This window comes from Stegodyphus dumicola, chromosome X2 (genome assembly GCF_044657685.1).
Source record: "Stegodyphus dumicola isolate Sdum_Otavi_A_Nest chromosome X2, ASM4465768v1".
NCBI lineage: Eukaryota > Metazoa > Arthropoda > Arachnida > Araneae > Eresidae > Stegodyphus > Stegodyphus dumicola.
The window spans coordinates 8,161,141-8,187,765 of NC_140781.1; the positions used below are offsets into that span (position 1 = coordinate 8,161,141).

Consider the following 26,625-nt stretch of genomic DNA (forward strand, 5'->3'; position numbering starts at 1 on the left):
AATAGCGTTGTGTAAAGACTTAAATATTGAAAAAAAAGTTATTGTATAAATTTTATTTAAAATATTCTAGAAAAAGAGAGAAGTTTTAGTCTGAAAGACTTTTTGAAATGTAGTATTTCAATGTAGAAAGAATTGGCACTTGCTTTGAAAAGAATAGAAGTTAACAATGTACTACTAATGTATGTTTTCAAATGTGTAAAATTAACGGCATGTTAATATGTTCTTATATATAATGTGAACTGTTATTTTAAATGTTAAGAAATACCGTGATATTGTAAAAGTGAATGTTAAAAATTTTTTTTTTATTCGTGTGACTGTAAAAAGACTAAAGCATGGCGAATATGTGTTAAAGGTTGAATGATGTAGTTAGGCTCTCTGACGCTACACTTTAGAGTTAGCCACTTTCAGAATAGTACCTCAGGGTTTAGAGTTGAAATTAGGGTGTGTTAAGAGGTCTTGTTATGTTGAATTTTAACACGTTAGTGTTTTGATTGTAGGAGGAAGTGTGGAACACGTAGACAGAAACACATTCGTGTTTGGTGTTCTTTTACAACACATGTCAGAGAGCACGGGGAGAGATAATTAAAATAGTCATGAATGAAATAAGAATGTTAAGAGAAGTATAATTGTATATGTTACTTGCCATTTCATTAAACTAGTTTTCCTTTCAGATCTCTGGAAGGAACCAGAATTGAATAAAAGCTCCTGTTTAGATGCAGTACAGATGAAAAAAAATTGTTGTATATCCTGGGAGCTGCTATTGTAAAAAAAAAAAAAAACAAATTTCTTTCTTTTAAATTTCTAGTTTCTAGCGAAGTATCTTTGTAAAAGATTGGCCTCGCGTTAGATTCTAGAGCTAAAAGTTTTCAACAAGGTCGTTTTAGACCTCAGTTTCAAACTAATTAACTCTGGCGGGAAGTATGTAAGGATCTTAAGTTTTACTAACGTTTATTTTTATTTTAAATCTTTACTATCACTTCTTATTTTCTACTTCCGGCCAGAATTATAAGTGTTAAGGTTTTTATGCAAAGTTTGTCTGGCTAACGCCAAGTATTTAAGTTGTGGCCTTTTGCCAAGCGAGAGGGAGGAAGCAGTGAGTTCGAAGCAGGCCGCTTACCTTAGAAGTTACGCAGTTGCTTGTTGCCTTCCAGGCCAGAGGTTTTAATCCTCTTGATAAGTTTAAACGTATTGTAGTGTTCACAGTCTCTGTACTACATACGCTTTCTGTTAATATAAGGCCAATCTTCCACGTTTATTATTCTAAAGTTAAATTAGAGTTTAGTTTTATTTTTATACTTTTACGTTAGACCCCGAGTAGCGGGTCGGTGTATTCCGAAGTACGGAAGTTATTGTATATAGAGAAAAATAAAGGGTTTTGTATACCCTTCGTCTGTATCCTGTCTACTTACCACAATTAGTGAACATAGCTTTAGTAAGCTCTCTGTTCCGAGTCAGGTCCTTGTATGTTCCCGAAGAAGGTAAGAAGGAACATTGACCCTGATATGTTATTGAAAAAAAAAAGGAATTTGATTATTCATTGCATTAGTGATTTGTGAATTGTATATATTCGTTTAAGGTTTTATTATTGGTAATGTGACATTTCCATTTTTCGTATTATGCTGAACTGCTTTAGTATTTATTACTGAATTACTTTTCATTACTATCGCTAGTTATTGTTGCAAACATTGCAAAACTACATATTTCAAAGGAAACGTAAATTTGATTATTACAGTGCAAAAATAGTCTTTTGTATGAATATGTAAATATTTATTATGTTATCGGGCTGTGTGTTTATTATGTATCGCCTTTATGTAGGCTACTCAAGAGTAGCCTACATAAAGGCGTTACAGGGAAACGGAATTTTAAACTGCCAGGTTAAAGTTGTTATTTTAGAGAATTTGGTGTGTTCATTATTGAATCTATTTCATTCGTGATTTGTAACTTATATATATATTTTTAAGATATTAATTAGTAATGTGTCAGTTCTATTTTTTGTACTATGCTGAACTGCTTTAGTATTTAGTACTGAATCATTTTCCATTGGTCTAGCCATTGTTGCAAATATTGAAAAATTGCGTATTTCAGAGAAAATGTAAATTTGATTATTACAGTACAAAAATAGTTTTTTGTCTGACTATGTAAATATTTATTATGTTATCGGGCTTTATGAGGACGATAGTAGAGTTCTTGAGTAGGCTACATGAAGGCGTTATTGTGAAATGAATTTTTAACGTGCTGGGTTAAAGTTATTGTTAGTATCGAGAAATTGGTATAAAATTATTCAATCCATTGCATTAGTTATTTGTAATTTGTTTATATTTGCTTAAATAATATTTTTTTATTACTTATTAGTGTGTGATTCCTCTTTTCGTACTGTGCTGAACTATTTTAGTATTTAATACTGAGTTGTTTTCTATTAGTATCATTTATTAGTATGAGTAGGTATTGTTGCAAATATTGATAAAAATCCCTATTTCAGGGGAAATGTAAATTTGATTATTTCAATGCACCGGAGAAGAAACTGCATTAGGAGGGTTCGCACGGGTTTTTAATTATGTAAATTTTGGTATGTATGTCGGGTCACCAGCGGCTGAATGGTAAAGTCTGAACACTAGCAGTTCGGTCGGGGGTTAGAATCAAGCGAATTAGCTGGCTGTATGGGTGTTTCCGTCGTTTCGCTCATACATAACTTGAATATGAGCCAATTACTCTTAGAAAGTCCTCAGCGATTTCTTCTCTTAGGCAGGTGTTTTGTCATAAGTAAAGAAACTAAACCATTTGTTATGTATATTTCTTTTATAACAAAAATGGCACATAAAGAATTTCTTATTATAAAATGAATTTTATATTTTATCTCAAACCCTACATATTTCTATGTTTATTCAAAGAATTAAAATTTGTTAGAGAAACTTTAAGGAAGATGGGTGAGGGCGGCAGTTTTAAGTTTTTGCCCCGCCTAGGAAAAATGCTAAATCCGACGCTGAGTTAAATAGTGTTCTGTTTTGGTTTTTTATTACTTTCCCTTGATTAAAATTATACTGTTGTTTTCCAATTTTCAGTAGCTCCACAGGTGCAATATTTGGATACACTTATTATCGTTATATTTGGATACACGGATTCGGTTATAACGTACTAAGTGCTATAGCGTATATCATTCATATTAATCGATTATTGTGTTCATGGATACAGGTTGGTGCTCAGACTTTGCGCATATGATTGAAAAAATAGTGTTAAGGAAATATTAGCATTACTATGAAATATTGTAATCTATAATTATGCCATACTTAATTGTGTAATATTTAAAAAGGACTAAATATTTTTTTATTGATTGCAAATTGCATTTTTATTACTTGTCGTTTGGTATCTATTCTTCCAAACACTGTGTAATTCGCGTTTTTTTTAAATATTGCTGTTATGTATTGTTCGAGCGTGGCGAGCTTAAGAAATGAACTCGCTATGAGGCCATGGCCTCATAGCGAATGGTGCGAAATACATTTTAAGTAGCATTCGCTATGAGTTACATTTCTTTTATGTTAATGAAGTAGATATTGAGAAATTTTTTGAAGAAAAGCAGATGCTGATACTCTTTGAAAATAAAAATGAAAGAAGTAATAAATGGTATATTTTTGGTTTGGCTTCTGGTATAAGTCACCTAAGATTAGCATAATTCAGTAGGATGTATAAAGAAAAGATCACTATATCATTGAAAATTATGTTTCTATGGACATATTACAAAAGTTGCACATTAAAATAATTATTATACAATTAAAATTAAACAAAATTTATATAGGGATGTCCTAAAAGATAGTGTAATTTTAAATTCTATTTATAGTCTTTTCAATTAAAATCTTATTGTAAAAAAGAATCCATTTGATATTTCTTTGCTGTATCCTTTCCAATCAAGACCTTGCCAAAATTATTTTTTTAAATCAGTGATGCAGAATTTGATGGGGGGGGGGAAGTTCATTAAGTGTCCTTTTTTGTGACTCTCAAAAAGTAAGGCATTGGTTTACAGTTCAAGGTAGATTAGAATGAACCTTTTATACGCTTTCTAAAACTCATACACTATGAACAAAAATTTATTTCTCATATATTTAGCAATTGTACAAGATTTCGTCTTCCTCATCATTTATATAGTCTTCTCTGGAAATACTTCCACCACGGGCTTGAGGTACCTGACTAATAAAGTTTTCAGTTCTTCTAGGAAGCTTTTGCCATGGACTGTCTTCGAAAGTGGCTAATTTCAGTTTCCCAGAAAATTCTTCTTCCGCAAGAACACTTACTAAACGATCAGGATAGTTTGTAATCATGGCATCCACTCCCATTCTGTAAGATGAAATTCGTCAAATTGGTTACTGATAAATAACAAACTTAACTTAAATTTATGCACTGGGAAAAAATTTCAGAATTTCTAAGCAAAACTATAAAACTTAAATCGCAGCTAAATCAAAACTCATATCTCAGCATTCAAAATAATAAAAAGCAGAAAAACGCGAAATATTTGACAGTTACAATCATACTAATTCTGTTTAAATCAAAGAGACCTGGGGGACGGTAACAACGAGCAGTCAAAAGCTTCTATTTTATATTAATGCATCGAAAAATTAACTTTACATTAAAAGCAAGAGAGAGATAACTTTTACAAAACTAGTTTATTAAGGGAGCATATGTATATATAATTTAACTTATATATTCATTAGATAAACGTTATTAAATTTAAAGAAGCTATCACTTAAGATTTCTAGTAACAAAAATACCATAAGATTTTAATATTCAAATACAAATGCCACCATTTTATTCTAAAACATTAATGCTGTACGTTGGTTAAATTTATTTATAGAAAGAAAAAAAAAAAAAAAAAAAAGAAATGGAGGAGAAACATTTGAGTTATTTTATTACATTTACACTAAAACATTGAACTGACTATACAGATCTCTCCGTGTGATATTTTTCTTTTAAAAGTGTGATGTTTTCTGTAACAACCTAAATGTAAAACTTCACACTGTGTCAACATGGGATATCGTATAAATAATCAAAGAATGTAGAGTATGTTTCAAATTTTGCTTGTATTACTCATCTAGCGTAGTTTTTAATTGTTTGTAAACGAGATTTTTCCAAATGCATTTATGCATTCGGAAATGCATTTTACATTCATTCAGAGAGTTTAGCAGGAATGATTAATTTAAGTATATTAAATTTTGTTTCATTAATGCTTGTAACCTAGCTTACATAGATAAATTAAAAATTAACATATATAAACTCATTTCAAAATAACCTACGCTAAATGCGCAATTAATCTTGAGAATAAAAGAGAATGACATAATTTTTACGCTTAGTATAATTTTCTCATTAAACGTTTCATCTTCTGAATGCTACTTATTCAGAAAGACTAGTGGTTTTCCCCATGTGTAACGTGTATACGAGCCAGTTTCCCTTAGAAAGTCCTCCACGAAAGGCATCCCTCCCTTTAGGCAGATAGCCCTCGAGGCTTTGCCATAATAACACACACACACACACAGAAAGACTAGAACTACTTTCGCTTTGAAATTAAAGCCAAAAGTAAGCAATCAAACTTGTGAAAACTTTTTTCTTTTGGAGATAAGAAACGGGTAACAGCTTCTCAAAGATTTGGGGGGGGGACTATCTCGATATGTGATGCAAAATTTAAAGAGGTTAATCAACAATTTTTGAAGTGAAATCGTAATGTATGACTGATAGAGCGTGTTAATTATTACATACAGATACTGAAATGATTTAATCAGAAGGCTATTTGTTGTTTAGAAAGGCTTTTCAGATTTGCACGTTTTGTAATTCGAAATTATGCTCATTAGCTTGACTATAATAATAAGCGTCATTTTTTATGTTAATTTAAAGTCATCAAAACGCATTTGATTATTCCTTATGGCTACAATGCTTTCTCATTGAGTCTATATTTCTCATGTTATGGAAAATTCGGCATAAGCGTGTAAATAATTTCGAAAAAGACAGTGCCATTGTTTTCCTCGCCTTCCAAACAATAATGTTCCTAATGTTTTCTTATAATTTTAGTGTTGCTTTTTATTATTTACTCAAAAATTAAATTAATTATTATGGTAGAAAATTTAAATTACCTTAATTACGCTTCCCGTAATTTAAATAGGTTTAAAAAAGTGTTGGTTAGTTTTCATCTTTATTACCTTTTGAGAGTATACTACATTCGAAACATAAAATTAGCCGAGTAGCCTGGTAGTTTTTACATTTGCCACCAGATGGCCTTACGGGATAAGAAATTCAGTCTTTCAAAGAATAAATATCGATTGAGATTTCTTTTCTACAGGTGTTCCTAGAAATAGCTTTGAAAAGTAGCAGTTTTCTTTTCAAACGTATTGCCTCAGATATGGCGATGATTTGAAGGCTTATAAAGGCTTCTTAAAGTAGGAAAAAAAGACTTTGGCGCGCAGATGCTAAAAGTTAACACAGAACTAAAACACGCGTTAGAAACTGAAATATTCTTTCAACAATTTGAGAAAAATACTATATGAAACCGGTTAGCACGATTTTTATTTTAAAACATTGAAAAATGGATACAATTTGTTTGACTTTTATATAAGGACGTAATTAAGATTTAAAAAGTTTTTATTTCTGCATAATAATTACGAAATGTAAATTAAGATAAATCAGAATTACAGTATTGTCATTGCGAGTAAAATGAAGGACATTCTATAGCAAGGGTACATTTTGTATGATACCTGATATGTTCGTCTAAATATTTTACACTTTCAATCGAATTGGCATTTAACTTTTGTCTAAGAATTGTTTGATTTCTTTTGATTTCAAACTGAGGGTAACGTGCTTTGCTGTAAAGAAATTATGATAATTTTCAAAAATATGTTGCGCGACATGTATTTATTATACCAATTAATGAAGACACAGAGAGCAAATATTCCAATAATAAACTCCTTGCTCCTTGCTTTAATATGAAAGATAAAAATATTATGCCGCATGGACTAGAAACACGCTAATATTAATATATGGATATTTCTTGGAGCATATGCCAAAAAAAAAAAAATCAGAAAAAACACTCTGAAAATTTCTGTAATCTCAAAAATTCCAAACATTATAGGACATATTCTTCTGCATACCACAATATAAAAATGATTGTGACCGTAAAGTGTTGTATGTTTTTGTACTTGTTAACGAAATCAATATATAATTACTTAATATAGTTAAACCGTGAATTAAATACGCAGCATTTTGTTGTAATTAAAGGATATTCGAATGCATGTGCATGTTTATTTACACGGGCCTTGGTACTACTTTTGTACCGAAACGATTTCTTTTTGTTATCTCCTTGTCAAAAATTAATACATTTGTGACCAGTGATAAAAGGAATTCAAATGCTTATATTTTCTTAATAGTTTTGCAATGCTCCTTCACTATGCTGTCGCTTTTACGGAAAGATAAATTATTCGAAAAATTTTAAATTGATAGACATCGTTAAATTAACTTTGCGAATTAAATACATAGCAATCAGTAGTTACAAATGACAATCAGTTGTCGCTTTTCCTAATTTATAGAGTCATTTCTGAATGAGTTCTTCAAGGAATTAACTTGTCAAACTGCATTACATGTCATTAATATTTCTGCGTCATACTGTGTCATTCCTGATGAAATAAATGATATAATAAAATATTGTTTTTTTGTTACATAACATAAAATATTGTTTTTTGTTGCTATCGTAACTGCCAGCATTCGATCTCTAGAGCTTAATTGCGCGTGATTAGTTACTAGAGTTATTTAACCCTGGATTATCTAAAGACACCTTGAGATGGATAGAAATTCTTGCACTGTTCTCTTCTTTAGGACAATTTCGTACGCAATTTCTTGCAAATTAGCGTAATGTACTGCATAAAATATGTAACGGAAAAATGATTTTTAAATTACGCATATAGAAGACAAGCGAAAATGCGATTTGGTGGGGGCTAATTGTGATTAAAAAATAACACATTTGAGTACCATAAGGTACTTTTTGATAATACAAGAGGCCAGTGTAAGGCATTTGAAGCTCTTCGCTAGAAATTTTAGCCTGCTACAAGATATTATTTTTTATGTATTACTAATTTTCAAAATTACTCATTTTTTCCGAACCAAATAAATCACAAAAGTATTACAAAACTGTAGTGCAACATTTATGCAGTATTAACTATATTGCATAATAAACTTAAACAAATCTAAAATGCTTAACACATTTTCAGCAATTTCCCCCTCCCCGTCTTAAAACTTCGCTGAAAATTAGTTCATCTTAGAATCGATTGCATCTTAGATTTCAGATTTCTCTAATTACTAACTGTTCCGAAGTAAATAATTTTCTAATTTTCCCAAATTTCTAAGTAGTTATAGTGCTATTGTTAACAAATTGAAGTAATTTACAACAACAACAACAACAAAATATATATATATATATATATATATACTAAATGCACATGAGGGGTTCATTTATTCATTTATTTTATCTGCTTAGAAATAAAATCTTTATTTTGTTCGTGATGCTGAAATTATGAGGTAAAGCTTTATAACCGATGACATCTTGCAATCGAAGATATACGGTAATTCAAAATTACAGGCATTTACTAACTTCAGATTACACACATCTGAAACACACGAAAAAAAAAAAATTAACCCGAGTTTAGTATTTTTGGGATTGCAATATTACTTCTACACTCATTTCTCGATTTTAATATATTATGCAGTAAGTCTTTACTTAAAAATATTTAACTGGTTTCTTTTTGAATTTCTTTGATCAGTTTATACAGTATTAATCTTGTGCCTTCAAAATTACTCTAATTCTTCCAAAATCTTGCAATATTTGCTTTTCATGCTTGAGAACATTTCTGAATAATACTTTTCTAAATTATCCTGTTAAATATTATTTCTTGCTTTTTGATCAGCAAAGGCCTGCATTAATTTCTCAGAAGCCAGTCTGTCCTTTAGCGGTTATTAGAGGCTTTTATAGAAACATGTCTTAATCATCCTCTTTCGCTCATTAAAGATCGCTCTTAACTTCTTATTATTTTGAGTTTCAGAAAGCTCTTTCCTTCTAAAGCTATAGATAATAATCATGTACAAAAAGGTTTACTGTGCAGTTAACATATTAGGATAGATGTCTTTCAAATTCTTTTCGTAGCTGAATTATACCACTGTTAAACAACATGGGATTTCGCACAGGTGTTTCTAATTTTTCCATATTTACATCTCCTAAGTTTTCTTTTAAGTCTCTAAGGGTTCAGTAAGTTTCATACACCTGCATTTCAGTTATTATCATTATTTAGTTAATTAAAGCAAAGCATGAGCAGGCTATTTGTTACAAGGTATCTTCGTATCTTCGTAGAGGACTGTTTATGGAACAAGCTTATTTACATAACAAACGGGAAAACATGAAAACCTCATGCACCCAGCTCCACTTATCTGCAATTCGAATTCGTATCGGACGACCGTTGTTAGATGGCCAAATTCAGAGGACCATTAAAAGCGCCGTCCCCACTGGGGTTTATCTGAGCTATTGGAGTCAGTTCCATGTGTCGAATAGCTCCGCTGTGCCTGCAGTTAAGATTTTTCAACTTGCTGCCCTATGGGGAAAAACTGGTTTTGGAGATGGGTCGACTACGTTAGTTGTGTTCGTTAGCTCAGATAAACCCCAGTAGGAACGGCCCTTTTTTAAAGATGATACCTGCTGCAGTAGTTCAGCTGCCGACGTCTACACGCGAGTAACTGCTTTCAGTTAGTCGAATTGAATGTTATAATTTCACTGCTATTTACGCAAGATATTCCTCCAATTACGATATGCCAACCTACTCTAATTGCTATTTATTTTTACGAGTTTTATTACCTCTGATGCTTTCGAATGCTTCGCATTCAAATTTTTCATGGACTATGCTAACAAAGAAAAAGATATGCTCCAAATTATTTTCACTTAGGTACACAGAGGGTGGGGCGATGCCTAGGAACCTGAAATTGCGACTTCGTCGTTTAATGAGAGTGGAGTGTACATTTGTAGGCGATCGCGAAATTTTATTTTTTTTTTATGACAAATACTATTAAATTTATATAGCATTATCGCTGGTACGCAGTGCTCGATTGCATTATGCACCAATAAGGTAAGCAAAATATTCGCAATAAATAATGAGAAAAGCGTATCATTTCATAGGTATAGAAATTCTTATTGTGTATTGATTTAATGTTTAAATTAATAAGGTTGTATCGTTGCGCGCCTCCAACTTGCACGCAACCAAGAGGTGACTGTTGAAACTGGATAAATGACAGAGTCTTGCTAAGGGTTTAAGTCCCTTTTTATTCAACGTAATAAATTACAAGTGCGTGCTCTTGACGCTCACAAACTACGCCAACTCGGCGGAAAAATAAAAATAAGAACCTGAAAAGAAACTAATAACAAGACTCTAACCAAAGAATCTCTAAGGAAAAGAATGAAAGCTTCCATAGACGCAATGTAAACCTGTTTCGCCTCTGCGCCGCTATACCGAAGAGCCACGGCTATGCAGTGAAACACCAGCGCAGGGTGAAATTTAGATAACGTCGTCCGAGGAGATAGTAAATTTTTTACTTCGAAATAACTCAAAATGTTTTTTTTCATACATATCTGAGTTTTATGAGCAAAATGCTGTTAGTTGGAATTTTGGGCGAGTTATAGGAATCCTATCCAATTGTTACTTTCAATTTAAACACGAGCCATACGAAGACAAAATTTAAATGAAATAAATTTCTTAGTACTTAACAGGATTCAGAGACTTTTGTTTTAGATAAATTGTGAAGTTGATCTTTTATGTTCTTATCTTTAATTGTTTTGCATGGAACATCCTAAGTTCAACTGCAAAATGAATTTAAAAAAAAAATGAATAAATTTTATATTTTTTTCATTTGATATAATATCCAGCATTAATTTATAACTACTGCAATTAATTACATAAATAACGCTATTTTGTAATTGTTTTCATATCAAGCATATTATTAAATATTAAAATAAAGAATAACATATTTTAAGTAAAACAATATTTATTGACACTTCTCAAGTTTCAGAATATAGGTATGCAAAATAATTTTAAGCATCTTCACAAATACCAAGGAACTTTTTAGACAATTATTTGGAATGACCATTATGAAAACCATGAGCAATGTTTGCAACCAAGAGCCAAAATCATATCACTTAAATTAACAAATACAAAATTACACTTAAAAGGTCTTTTAAAGAATTTCACATAAATTATTAAAATAGCTGATTTCATTATTTTTTCGCAAAATACTCAATACTTCTTATATTTATTCATATAAGATTAAATACTTAATTTGAAAATCAAACCTATAGGTATTATTAAAACCTGGGAAGAAATTTTGTAAATAATTTACTGAATCAAATAAATATTATATCAAACAAATATTGTAGCCATTGGGACAAAAATTATTTCAAATTATAAAATTAGGAATAAATTTTTTTTAAATAAAAATTACAAAAATGATTTTCTTTGATGACACAATTTTCTATTTTCGCTATAAAACTAATAATTGTAAAATTGCTGTATGCTTGGATTTTTCATTTTAATTTTGCAAAAGAGTTATTTAATCCAAAGTTATTCAACAAATGAGTACATTTAATTCTGTAAACTTAAAAAGGGGGGAAACAATGCCATACAATACGTAATAAATTTTTATGAATCCATAGTTAAAATTTTACAGTGAAATTTTAAAAGCAAAATTTGCTTATAACTAACTTAAACAGAAAAAATAATTAAAGACAATCCAGAGCACCCCAAAATAAATTGAAAACACTGAAATACATTATAATTATCCGACAATAACTTAAAAAAAATTACCATGAAAACGTTTAGACAATTATTTGGAATGACCATTATGAAAACCAAGAGCAAAGTTTGCACCCAATAGCCAAAACGATTTCACTTACAACATTACATTTAAAGTCTTCTAAAGAATTTTACATAACTAGAACCAAGTACCTCTGACTACAACAAAGAACCTTTTCAAACAACTCGGTAAAAGATTGCTAATATGGCCGACGGCATGCTGGATGTTATTTCGCACATGCGCAGTGAGGTACGGAGGGTGGATGAATTGCCCCTTTAAAATAAGCTTCAGGGATATACATAATGTGTCTCTTCGGTCTGACGGAGCCACATTTGCCCCGGAGAACCTTTACTTCTTCTCCTTAGATATTCTCTCTAAAAGTAACTAACCTCACCGCGTTTTACAATACCGCTGCTAATTCAGCAAACTTGAAGATCACGTTGAACGATTAACAATACTTCCAAGCAAGCACACAGGCCGAAACGCGGGGTTCTTCAATTTCTGGCTAACTACCTCCGCGCTCGTGAAGTAAGAACAGCACACCTCGAACTCGTTTCCTTTCTATTTAACTCAGAATACTTCCGCTGATAATTTGAATCCTTGCGCGTTCTACTAAAATTTACATACTCTGGCATTGGCAGTTCCAGGGGAAAGTAAGGCTTGACAGGTGTATTTAATTATGGCAAAGCACACTAGGGCTATCTGCCTAAGAGGAGGGATGCCTTTCGTGGAAGACTTTCTAAGGGAAACTGGCTCGTATACACGTTACACATGGGGAAAACCACGAAAACACCCATGCAGCCAGCCCGTTCGCGGGATTCGAACCTCGGACCGAACTACCAGTGTTCAGTGACTTTACCGCTCGGCCGCTGGTGGGCTATAAGGCTTGACAGGAAAGATAGTTTAAACTTAAAATAAATGTTAGTTAAAATAAATATAAACCCTACAAGGTGATATGTTAAATTAAGATAATTATGTTAAATTAATATTTAATTAAGTGATTTAATGTTTAAATAGCAGTGGTACAAGTTATTCTGAATTTTCATATTACTTAAATTAATTGATTCGTTAATATATGTAAAAACTTCTATGCATTCTATTATGCGTATTTAAATGGGAACGGTGAAGCGACATAGTAAGTGAAAGTGAAAAGTCATGAAAAAGAATATGTCATAAAAAGTCAAATTACATTCGTATTTTCGGTGAATGAATTTATATTTCTTCTCAGAAAGATATTTGAATTACCACATATCATAAACAGACATCTGCTACATTTAAATTTAGGGAAACTTTATTTGAATATTTTAACTACTTTTCAAAATACAGAACTGTTCAAGTTATTGTACTGTTTAAGTTATTGTTCTAGTTACTGTACTTATTAAGTTATTGTACATTACTGTTTGCTAACGTAAAATAATTTAACTTATCTGGATCGGATTCTTACTGTAATTGTATCTGGATTAACAATATTCAGCCAGGATTACAGGTAAGCATTTTATATTTAAAACTTTCGCTTAGATGTATAATTCTTTAAAACATAAAACACAGCTTCTGAACAAAGTTGCAGAAGCGATCGGACCAAAATAAGGGTCTGAGAACATACATAAATTTAAAAAATTAGCCTCTAAACATTAGGAACAAGTTGGTAATGCTTTAAATATCGGACAGGGAATTAGATACTGAATAAATGGCCTTAATTTGAATTTCTTCTATTTTAACATTTTTGCTACTAGTATTTCATCTGCTGTCTCCACATTCACCTGCGCTCTTAATAAAAATTTCCCCTCTACAATTCGTGTTATATTTACAAGAGGAAAGAGATCTATGCCTTTCTCCACAATTACAGAGGGTGCTGCAGAAAGAACTCCCAATTTGGGAGTAACATAGCTACGGTTCGGAAGGGTGTACAGTGATGTTAAGCGTACCATCGAATAGCGACTTATGTGCCGTTTCAGAATAGCTTGGTAAAAATAACATCACGCTTTCGTTGTAGAGAAGTTTATTCATAACTGCAGGTTGCCGATAGTATTCAGATGCTATACAGTTAAAACTTTACCTTTCATAGTATCAAGGAATATTTACTCTGCCGCGGCTTACATAGTCAGGACGGACGAAAACAAAGTGTCAGATGTTTTTTTTTTTTTGGATAAGTAACGTTTTTGCTCGTACTTCAATATTTATTTTAGTTGCTGTTTTAGCAGGCTTGCAGTTGTATCTGAGCCTTAGGAGATTCCTCATGGTCAAACTGAAGAAAGAATAACGGCTACATTTTCAGAATCTCAGGTCCTTCATTTTGACATTCCAATCTGAAAATATAATTCCTCTACTTTTATTCGATTATCTGCGACTAATTTAAGTGACAGATCATTGATTCGGAAACCAATGCAAAGTTTTTTAGGAAACGAGCCCTCTAATGAACCCTTTTCATACCAGCGGACTGTGTTCGGTTCGCAATAAAGAAAGCAATTAACGAGTTAATGAAAAACATCATTAAGAAGGAATTCTAGGAAACTGGAGTTGTCCTGAACATGCATAAAACGGATTTGAACAAAATGTTTTAAAGATGTTTTATAGATGATGCAGGAACTGAAGCCCAAGTATTGTTTTCACTTTCATACCTGATCTCATGATACCATCTTGATCATAAAATGGTCATCTCACGCACCAAAACCAGCATATTGCGTGTAGTAAATTTCCTCAGCTTTTGTCTACATATAATATGTAGTAAAATAGGTTGATGGTATAAATATTTCTAAAAAGAAACTTCTTTACCTAATTGTTTATCATAACCTCACATCTTTGAAACTTGCTAAATAAGTTTTCTTTTAGAAACATAGATACCGGAAGAAAAGTCCTAAAGCAGGAGTTTATAAATTCTGCCAGTATGGGGTTAATTCATTAACAGTGTAAGTTTATAACGCTTAAAAAGAACTTCTTTTCTTTTAGAAATCAATCCAATTAATGTGTTTATGAGTACAATAACTTAAGGATTAAATTTTGATCAGGTGAGTTCGAAACATTGTGTGCTAACGTACCTTAAAGTTGTTCTCATTGTGGACATTTTATCGACAGTCCACCAGTATACTTTGTCGACGTAAGTAAGACCAGGTTGATCTCTTCTGCGCAGTGCTTCTCTAAGCCTTGTTGTACCACGTGGAAGACAATTGGTGATACCATCTCCTTGCCATATGTGGTCGGTAAGTTTTATAGCTTTCAGAGCATTGCGAATGTCATCCAAATCTTCGTTTCCAGAAAAATCATATCCTGCATATTAATAATAATACATATTTACATAAAATAATACAACACGTAATTAGGTGAAAATATTAAATAATTTATTTAAATTGTAGAGTCATTAGGTTTTCTTTTTTGAAGCAGGAGTGGTGAAAACTGTGCAGTGCCCTTGCCGGGACTCAAACTCTGAACCTGTCGAATACGCGTCGAGTCCAATTACACTACGAACGCATGCAAAAAGGAAAGAGAAAATACCTTGTATACTACCTTTTTTAAAGGTCGACTGTGGATTAGGAGAGCTAATCGACAAATCCTGTTGGTGACGAATTATCGTCCACCACCTTTCAGTTCGGATGTCACTTGTACAGTCAATTAGAAATTTTTGATGTCAGGAAACTGAAGAAATCAGCAGTTGCTCTCGTCAGGACTTGAACCCTGGACCTCTCGAATACGCGTCGAGTATGGATCCAGTTACACCACAAAAGCACGCGGAAAGGAGGGAGAAAAGGCCTTATTAAATATAACTATTAGTTGCAGTTCTTTTCCCTACTTCCAAACGAAGCTGATAAACTTAACAATCGATGTAATTCTGTTAATATTGCTTTTGATGGAACAACTTGTTTCGAGACTCAATAAATCTTATAATAAATGCATATATTACCGAAGCTCTTGATTATTTGTAACAAGATGTTTAAATGCGTTTTATAGCTTATATTATTAAAAATTATCTGTTTTCACTGCTGTGTTAAAAGATATTTAAATCTATAATACTTGCAACTATTTTTGAAATATGAAACTTACATAAATATTATTCTAAATTAAATCGTAAAATCTAACTAATTCCACAATTGAACGTAAATTATCATCAGTTTAAAGGATCTGGCTTTAAACACACACCTATTTTAATTCTTTAAAGATTCATGTAATAAAATAGCAACAATTATTTTGGTATTTTAATGAGTCCTTTTCTCTTCCTTCAGGTAAATTTGTAGTTTTACTGAAATTTTTGTAGTTGAGCGAATTTCACGAATGTTGATAAAAATCAAATTTAAGGTATATTAAATTTTAAGCAATATACAAAAAATAAATTAATTCAACAGAAAATTAAAACTTCATGGCGAAGGAGAGAATGAGATCAAAAGTTAAGTTATTTTTATCGTTTATATGACTCGAAATAAATTTTCGCAAAGAAATGTTGCAAAAATGCGATCATTTTGACGTGATGTTTGATAACAGGAAGGCAAAACGTCTAAGATTCATTTGCAGTTACCATTTATTTTAGACCATTAGACACAATAATGCGCTAATGAAAAGATAATGACATTTGAAATTATCCACGCAATGAAGAGAAATTCAAGGCAAGTTTGGAAGCACTTTTATTGTGTCTTATTATGAGATAAAATGGGAGTGAATTGATGATGATATGCATTTTTTACGCAGTATACCTTATGTATGAAAATATTGCAAGTGAGATTGAAATTAATTCTGACAAAAGTTTTAAAGACAATTTAAAGCGAAAAATATCTACAGTCTTGTTGGATTGCAGGAAAACGTTTACTGTTGTAGTAAACAAGCACTTTTATTTTGGTGATGTTTATAGGACGCAGGATGTTTTGGTAAAGTAAAGGATGCAAAAAAGATATGAAGGAGCAATAGCCTTTTTACGGAGAATAGATTATAGTGATAAGGTACAGGATCTGCGGGAAAGCTACAGATCCCTTGCCATTTACTTGCTAAAATGATCACAAGGAAAATCTTCAGATACTACTAGAAGCATCTTGGGTTAGCTTTGAATGGAATAGCAAAAGAACTTATTAATCATATCGTAAGGTATTTTCTCCCTTCTTGCCGCATGTCTTCGCGATGCAAATGGATAGCATGTTCGGCTGGCAATCGGAACGTTCGACGTTCGAATCCGGCGAAGGTATTGTAGATTTCTTCAGTTTTCTGACATAGAAAAATTTTGTATAAAAGACTCTACAAGCAGCTCTCGAACTAAAAAGGTAGTGGATGATAATTCGTCACCACCAGGATTTGATGATTGGGTCTTTTCATCCTCAGTCGCCCTTTAAAAGGGGGAGTATATAAGGTATTTTTATTCTTCTATCTGCTTTCCTTAGTGATATAAGTGGATAACACGTCCGGCTAGCAGTTGGGAGTTCGGTATTTAAATCTCAGTGAGGTCATTGCAATTTTTCCCAGTCTCCTGCATCGATAAATCCTAATGACTGCAGAGTATTAATATAAAGATCTTCAGAATTCAAGAAATACGTGTAAAAACATGATATAAAAACAATAAACTTTTGCATTGAGTGTAACTGCTATGCATACATATTCACAATTACATTTTATACAATGAAATGTATTATTCGTTTATACAATACTTTGTTAATTGTGCAGAAACAGAAACTATAGTTTTGTAGTCACAGTTTTGTTTGACTGAAGTGGAAACACTCCTCCGATTGCGGCGATTTTTACTAGAGGGGGTACACCGCGGAAAGGTTTAGTTTCGTTATAGAACACCAAGAGAACCTACATGCCAAGATCTCGGGCGTTTTACCGCTAAAGATGTAATTCATTCTACCTGTCAGGTAGCAGAAAACCAGTAAGCTGTAATATGCATTTGTCAGGTGGCAGAGGGCTTGTATATAAAATGTAAATAAATGTGCAGTAGAAGAAATGTGGTGATATAAATTAAGGAACACGCAACGGCACAGCTCAATTGGTCTGTACATATAGTTTTGTTTGACTTAGATGGAAACACATATTAAATTCAAATGTTGTTCACGTTAAATTAAATTTGTCATTAAGTCAGCAAGCACGGTTTTGAAAAAAATTTGCTGAAAAATTTATGTGCATTGAAATTTTCATTATAACTTCTATTTTAAAGAATAACTGAAATGCGAATTGTGATAATATTATCTATACCACAAGGTATTTTTTTCTTTTTAGTAGGCATAGTTATAATTTTATTTTGTATTTATTGGGTCTCAGGTTTTGTTAATAGATTCCAAAGGATAAGTACCTACATTATCTAATAGAAAACTCGTATCTAAAATCATTAAGATATGTTGAAATAAATATTTTTTTAAGAATAGCATTTATAATGAATAATAAAAAGATACAGAGCTACTGACATTTAATTTATTAGGAAAATCAAAGTGTTTTCCTACCTATTTTGGAATCGTAATATGAGAAGTTTTTGGACTCAGACAATGTTCTTCTGAAACTTTCGATGAATTCTAAATGATTCACTGAAGGAAGTGAGATTAGAATATAGGCCCTCGCTTTCGAAATTCCTGAAAAAATAATTTTCTGTTCATTTATAATGCACATAAACAAGATAAGCTAATATGTATACATTCTTATACTTTAAAAACTTATAAAAGTTATAAGAGAAACTGCATCGCAATTAACAAACTAATCATGGTGCATATAAAAGTATAAATTATAGAGGAAATGGCAAGAATTCTGAATAACTATAATATGAGTTTCGAGTAAGAATCTAAAAGAAAAATTGGCTGTTATTATCTTATATTTTATTTTTGAGGATTTAGGGGAGATTCACAAGAATTGTTTATTTTCTGAAGTTTATTCTTATATTTTCGCCATTAAAATTTGCCTAAATATTTTTGACTAAATATACCAGCCTCTGAGCATTAAAGTTATTCATTTTTATACCTTGATAACCCCATTTCTAGAAATATATGCACAGTTATAAAAAATTGCTGATTTTACGTACCCTTGCTTCCAATTTCCTAAATTAGTCATGGAATTTTATACGCAAAGAATTGAGTCATAATTCTTAAAATCACTGTATTTACATAAGCATGACAATTTCATTCCATTAGGGGTTTGTGGAGTTGAAAATTAATATTTACAGGATACCTAGCACATAGAAATATCGAAACGTGTATGATATTTTTCGTATCATATGCAGTATTAAATCCTTAAGAATGAATCCTTTATACGACGAGCCCACCAGCGGCCGAGCGGTAAAGTCGCTGAACACTGGTAGTTCGGTCCGAGGTTCGAATCCCGCGGACGGGCTGGCTGCATGGGCGTTTTCGTGGTTTCCCCACGTGTAACGTGTATACGAGCCAGTTTCCCTTAGAAAGTCCTCCACGAAGGCATCCCTCCCCTTAGGCAAATAGCCCTCGAGGCTTTGCCATAATCACCCACACACTTTATACGACGAAAGAATTTAAATGACAAAATGGCATTACCATAGATTTCATAAACAAACAGGCAAGTACGCATATCATAGAATTTAAAATCATAACATTATCGGATATCAAAAATAAATTGGCGTACTACTTAAAATGTACCTTCAGAATAGAAGTTGATATTTTGAGGCTAGACGCAAGTTAATATGTAATATGAAAAAAAAAAAAAAAAATTATAAGGAAAAATGGAAGAATATTACATTCTAACTAAAAAGAAGTAGAATATTTAATTGAAAACTGTTACGTCCAAAAAGACAAAATCAGTCTCAAATTACAATTTACATCATTCTTAGTGAGTAGTGAAAGAGTTGATGGAAAAAATATTCCGATCATTTTAAATTTCTAACCCCTTCAAGCAGACACTTGAAACTATGCAAAACATCAGTCATACTTCAAATTAGTGGATTTCATTAACCTTGATTTCCCTTTTATGTTTTAAATCATGAGAGTCGTAACTAAGGTAGCATAATTTCTTCTTTGATCTTCAAAATAAGTTTCTTGACTATTTTCAGAATGCACGTGCAGGGTAAAAATGTTAGAGAAAGTTACAAAACCTTGATATGTAGGTGAAATATAACAAAAAGTATTTGATGGACTGTAGTTTCAGAAAGCTAAATATATCTTTGTCTTACATATAGACTTACGTTGTAGGGAAACCAAACATTTACAAAATAAATTTTAGATCCGCTTGAGACCAGCAGGCGACTTATCGCTTCGTATTATTAAAGAAACTATACTTAGAAGAAGAAACTATACTTACAAGAACTATATTTAAATATTTATTTAGAAGAAAGCATAAATAAATATTTTTGTTAAAAGTTTAAGCTTAACAAAGGCACAGCTCGTGCTCTTAAAATCAACCTCCACTGCTCGCGGAATTCAAACAACAAATAATGTAAAGTAAAATTTAAAATACTTAATGCTTGAATTCACAAAGACATTTCTAATCAAGCTTTGTATTATGGTTTTAACAGAGTTGTAGCTAGGGTTTTCAGCGCTCAGGGACAACTGAAGATTTTGCGCCCTCTACTGCTTTGCCAAGGATGAAAAACATTTAATTCTAAAATGTCGTAACATCAGTTTGGCGCCCGGGGACAGATGCCCCCCTTGCTCCCCTCTAGCTACGCCCCTGGGTTTTAAGTGCCCGTGTAACACGGCTGGCAAAAACTTAAAGTCGATTTAAGTAAGCTTACGAGTTGGGCGAGAAATACAAACGAAATTCATCGTCGCTGCCAAAAGCTCCATCCTTCACTTAAAAAACTCTGTTCTTATACTCCTTAACTAACTTGAATCCCAGTGAGCCAACGAAAGTAAAAAGGACAGTACAGATAAAATATTTAGGTAATGGAATTATTAACCTAAAATCTTACACTGTTACAACGATTCCTCTTGCTTTACTATTAGTTTTCTTTTAACATAAGATATGTGAAAGGGAATAAGTGAGATTTGCAAGCGAGTCAATACCGAATCAGTTAGAAGTTCAATCAATGGTAAAATATGGAAACAGAAAAGTTATCAGAAAATGACCTTAGCAAAGTTTACAATTACTTCTTTGAGACAAAAGTGCTGTTTGCTACCATTCACGACAATTAATATGCACAGAATTTTATACTCATCGATCATACCCAGGCTATATATTTAAGGGAAGTAATTTTGTTAATGCTCAAGCAAACAGTCAAATATTAATCCTCGTTTACAAATTTTACATAGATGGTTGTCTTAGTATTAAAACTCTTTTTGTATTACCTGATTAGAAACAAACTAATCCATGACCACTTGAAAATCGACTCTATAGTAAACTACATTGCTAAATAAAAGCGTTTCTTCAAAACTGGATTTGGCTGTGATGCTGCAAAGTTTTCAGGAATTCTTGGTTACCAAACCATTTCAGAAGATAATTCAGATCAGAAACATTTGCTACTCACATGCTTTAGAGATACAATTTTGTAAGGTAGCTTTGATTGCCAACTTGCTCGGCGTAACTTGCTTGGCGTAACTTGCTCTGCTTAACTTTTGTCCGTCGTCGCTTTTCGTTAAATTGGGCATACAAGTAGTAAAGGAGGGGGACAATGATCTCCCCACTTTTACCTCACTTTCTTGACCGTTCCTGGAGTTTCGATGGCTTGGCAAATGCGGTCAACAGCAGGAGACTGACGTTAATTACGGAAGGGCAAAGTAAACGGCTGTGTCGGGGATCATAAGGGGAGATATATTTAAAAAAAAGTGTTTTTAGATCTCATTCAGTATTAGTATATCAGTATATCATTAACGTAATTAATGAAAGCCATTTGAAACCAAAATAGGATTTGCATTAGTAAATTATAGTTAAGAATAATGGCCCCCATTGTTCTGATTATTACTGGAATAATTTAAAGATTAAATCCGATAGTATCTTAAGATGTTTTTGCAGTTGGAAAAACAAGAATATAACTCATTTTGATTCACCTTTCTTTTCTTTATGAATGACGAATATCTGTTTGCCATACACGTGATCAAATAGGGAATAAGTGTTTAATCCGTAAGATTATAAGTATTGATTAACATTTCCTATAACTACTTCTAATTGAGGCTTTCTAAGAGCAACCCCCTTAATTTTGACTTTCGGCTTTTAATTTTAGACTAAAATATGAGCATAGAATCTACCTTTAAACAATGCGATTTTCGGAACATTCGGAGTTTCACCTGCTAGCTCGTCAAAGTCATGCGTTCTCAGAGACTTAATTTTCTTATCTAGCTTATTAAGGCTCCTTCTGGGGTTGCATGAGCAACTTCATAATACGTATAAGTATATATGCTTTCTGTGAAATTATATTTGTCAGGAAATATGATATATCATAATATATGTATGTTTTATTATTTTACTATAGCTAATGCGCTTATCATTAAAACATGGAAGGCGTAGCCGAAATTTAAGAAAATGTTTGGTTACATCATTTTGACTTTCTTTTATTTTGCTGTCTGTTTTCTTACTATGCAGATTACTAAACTATGAGTAAGTCAATTTTAAACCGGCAAAATTTCTAGATGGAAAATGCTTCGCATTGCAAAGCATTGCGAAGGCATTTATAATCAAATTCCTTACGTTTTATTTACACTACCTAATACATATTCACTTAAATGCAAACTGCTTCCACATTTTTGTAAATATTTCTATTTTTACAAACTGCAAATAGCTAGTTTTAATTTGCTGTAATGATGACTGACAAAATCTAAATATTATTGAGGGATTGGATTTAAACTGTTATCTTGAGATTTAAATTTTCCTAAAAAATACACGTGAATCTATTTATTTAAAAATACATAATAATAAAAAATATTTCTGTAATATTCAATAGATAATGCGAATAAAATACCTAAATTTTATGTTTTTAATCACCACCGGCGAACTCTCCAACAAATTTTGTAAAATCTTTAGAAGAGTACTGAATCGTTAGATATAGGTAGATCTGTATATTTCAATTTCTTATTTGCATTGACTTAATTTCTTTGTTGCGAGATTTAACTGCCAAAATCTAAATATTATCGATGGATTGGATTTAAACTCTTATCTATATTTGGAAGCGTAAATAATGTAATATCTAGATATTGTTGCAAGATTACATTGTCAGGCATTTGAAATCAGCGTGCCTTACGCAACAAAATATTAAACTAAAAATCTGCTTCCTAAGATTTTAAAAGAAAAAAAAATCTACAAATTTTTCTTTCCTTTCAGCAAAACCCTGAATTCGTAAATTTTTGAAACAAAAATGGAGAGGTGAACTTATGACGAGTGTTTCAACCAAGATCTGAAGGGACAGCTTGGAAAGAAAATTATCAAACAAACCACGGGGTATATCTGTGGCCAGTTTTAGGCTTGAAACTGGTCACGACTACTTGGCGAGCCATCTTGAGCATGTTGGTATTCCTTACTAGCCCATACTGCCCAATTTGCGGCTTAAATGAAGAAATGGATAGGACCTACATCGGAAGGTGCCCGGCGCTGCGTGGAGCCTCTGAAGTGAAGGGCTATTGGAAAGTTAGATGTCAAATGATGAGATATTGACTTTTTAGTTATATATTCACAGAGTTCTGTTCTATTGTATAATATTTGTCTTATTCTCTACCACTGGAAATTTAAAAAAAAAAAAAAAAAGAAAAAAAGAAAAAAAAAAAAAAAAAAAGTTTTAAGCAGAATATTGAACAATATCTTCAAATAATAGGCAATTATGCTTTGGCAGTTAATGCTGCTTCGCTAAATAAACTGGAAATACTCTGGCATGCTCATATACAAAGGTCACCCGAGTTAGAAAATTCTCATGCATTTGTGATTCTCAAACCAATTAGGGCTATTTACGGGCTGTAAACATAATAATTTGGTTCAGTTCGCTAAATGTAGCTAGTGTAAAGCAGAAATACCGAAGTTCATCTGTACTATACGTTTAATTCAGTCAGCGTAATCATTGTCAATGTGTATTAATCGTGCCACCTTTAAATGAATTAATATGAAATATCTTTATACTACAAACTGTTTTCCAGAATTTCTCCTTTCTTTAATTTTTCAAATATGAAATATCTGTCACTTTTATTTCAGAAACTAAACTCTTATTTAGCTTTTCAAGTTTCGAAGGTTTGGGAGGCTTGATTTATTTATTTTGACTAATAGTTAAATTTTAGTTAAACCAACTTTCTTTTCATTTTCTTTTTTACCCACGCCTTCCTGCCAGAATGCTAATCAGATAACGTGCGTGTATTCAAATTAAGGGAGAAAGAAGAGCTATTCCAGCGAATACTTTGACTTACTAGCGATTTGATTCTTGTGGCGTTAAGTAGTTCTAGATATTAGGCTTATTTCTTCCAGCTTCTTTGACTCAGAGCCAGTGGCGTAGCAAGCATAACTGGCGCCCGCTGCAAAATACCTTTTTAGCGCCCCCCCCATAAAAACACTTATAGTTATATAATGTATAGAATATATTCGTAATAAAAAATAATGCAAATAATATTAAAGTACTGAATCTGCCATAAATTACTCTAAAATATATTAAGAATAGTCACTACCTAATTACACTAGCATTGGATTCGGAAATGTATCTGTGTCGGCGGAAAAATCAGACATACGATGATCTAGAATTAGTTAAAAAAGTATTATTTATTTTACATATTGTTTTTAAAAATACAATTACATATAATTATTTTTAAAAAAGTACAATTTTTAAACAATTAAAAGTTTATATTATAGATAAGTGGATATATTTATTAATAATATTATAATACATTAATACAATTAATTACTATGGATACATTTTTCTTGCCTTGGATGAAGCAAATTTATCAATTACTTCATCAAAGTCGATCCTTTTAAATTCTTCTCTTTCCACATTTAAAAGTGCCAGATGACTTAGGCGATTTTGTCCCATCGTTGATTGTAAATATGTCAAAATTTAATTTAATTTGCTGAACGAACGTTCATAGCTAGCATTTGATAATGAAATAGTAAGGAGTATTTGAAGTGCGACTCTTAGGTTTGAAAAAACATTTTCTCTATAGATCTGTAATGGAGTTTTAAAACATCTTGCTGACATATTCACTGCTCAAAACAATTAGAGGATATTGTGGTTCGGTATGAAATAACCATATAATCGACAACCTTTTTAAGAAAAGGAAATAAAAGAGATTATAAAGGAAAATTATAATGCTTACAAAGTTGGGAATATGCAAATTTAGCTTGTGACCTCGAAAACTATGCGTTTTAGATAAGGAGTAAGGAGCAACCTGCAGCATTCCTTTTGCAGTAGGAGATTAAAAACAATTGACACGTGTCGAATGCTTTGTAGCAATGAATATACGATGTCTCAACAAAATGACTTAGTTGAATCGGTAGCTCGGAAGGCCATCAATCGTTTACAGGAGAGTCAAACGCAATCTATTGTAGCTGAAGCGTTAGGAGTTACCTAAAATGTCATTTCCAGACTATGGAATCGGTTTCTGGAAACTGGATATGTTTGAGAAATTCGAGAAAAGGTCGTGTTATCGTTTTAAAATAAAAAGCGGGAGCTATACTAGCATTTCGTTTAAAAAAGTAAAAATATATCTCTATTTTAGAGAAATAAAGCGGTCAGAAAGAATGTTTTGTATACGGAGATATTTGGTTGATGTACTGCAAACATTTTATTACACATTTTATCAGGCAATACAAGGAAATAAATAATTAATTGTATTACAATGATTATTAATTTTAAATACATTTTCCAGAAATCGATCAAAATAAAAACTTAAATTTTCCGGAAAATCTTGTTAGGAGACCATTTGGCGCTCCCTTGCGAGCGCCGCCCGGGGCATCATACACCCCCTTGCCCCCTTGTTATGCCACTGGTCAGAGCCTTCCTGCGCGTTTAAATTATCATATGAATCATTAGGCTTGTTTAATTACCTTTTATTTTAAGTTGAACATTACTTGTTTGAGTTAAGCCAGAAGTGTTGGTTTATGTAAGCCCAAGTGGGGCCGTCTGTTCAACTATATGTGATTAAATAAAGGATTCTTTACAGCCTACTTCTGACTTCTCTGTTGTCTCAAGACCTGAGGATAATTCCTCATTCAGTCTTTCTAGAGTTCGTTAGTTTAAGGCCAGTTTACACCTGTTCGAGCAGCTCGCAGCGAGCCGCTCGTCCGTCCGCCTCAACCGAGTGATGCTAGTAGAATGGTGTAGCGCCAGGGTGCCTGGGTTAAAGTGAACCCTACCCCTTGTAGAACAAGTAAGTTGTTTCGAATAACGTTCGAGAAATAATTAAACAGAAAACTACGAACTTAAATAAGTTAAAAATAAAGATACAAATTAAGCTAAAAAGATTAAGTAAAATTTAGACAAAAATAATTAATTTAGGCAACTACTCTATTAACTGCAGGTCAAGCAAGCTGTCGAACTGGTGAACAACAAGTAATGATTACTCCGGAATTTTAATCTCTTGTGGCAGATTCCATAAGTTTCTGGACAGTTTGTAGGCTGGAACCCGCTTTTTCAAGGAAGTTGGTGCTCTGAAACAACCTGAAAATTGCTAATAGAGTTTTGAATAATTCCTGAAATTTAGAACCAAAGATCCATGAGATTATCTCCTCTTGAGCACTAGTGGTGGCTCTGGGCTTCCCCCTTAACTTTATCGCTGTAGCGGGGTCTTCCTGAAGTTTGCACCGGCTGATGTCTTCCATGACGAGCTCTGGAAAATTAGCAATCGATTGCTCAAGAATCGAGGGTCGCTACGAATTCTACCTCCTCTGTTCGTATCTTGTTTTGTAAACTGCACAACCACGAAAGCTACTGACATGTTCCCTACTGCAAAAAAT

At 32.3% G+C, this 26,625-nt stretch overlaps 1 protein-coding gene across 2 annotated transcripts in view; it reads right to left on the reverse strand.

Annotated features, from left to right (window-relative positions):
* Nucleotides 1-4,063: 4,063 nt before the first annotated feature.
* LOC118187592 (dermonecrotic toxin StSicTox-betaIB1i-like) overlaps nucleotides 4,064-26,625 on the reverse strand; it is a 139,431-nt gene continuing 116,869 nt past the window's right edge. For both annotated transcript variants that reach the window (XM_085809862.1, XM_035357842.2), the window contains 3 exons: nucleotides 18,258-18,383; nucleotides 14,886-15,114; nucleotides 4,064-4,326 (listed from right to left, as the gene is read on the reverse strand). In XM_085809862.1, the coding sequence (XP_085665988.1) occupies nucleotides 4,095-4,326; nucleotides 14,886-15,114; nucleotides 18,258-18,383 (587 nt within the window). In that variant the 3' untranslated portion in view covers nucleotides 4,064-4,094. The remainder of the gene's footprint in view (nucleotides 4,327-14,885; nucleotides 15,115-18,257; nucleotides 18,384-26,625) is intronic.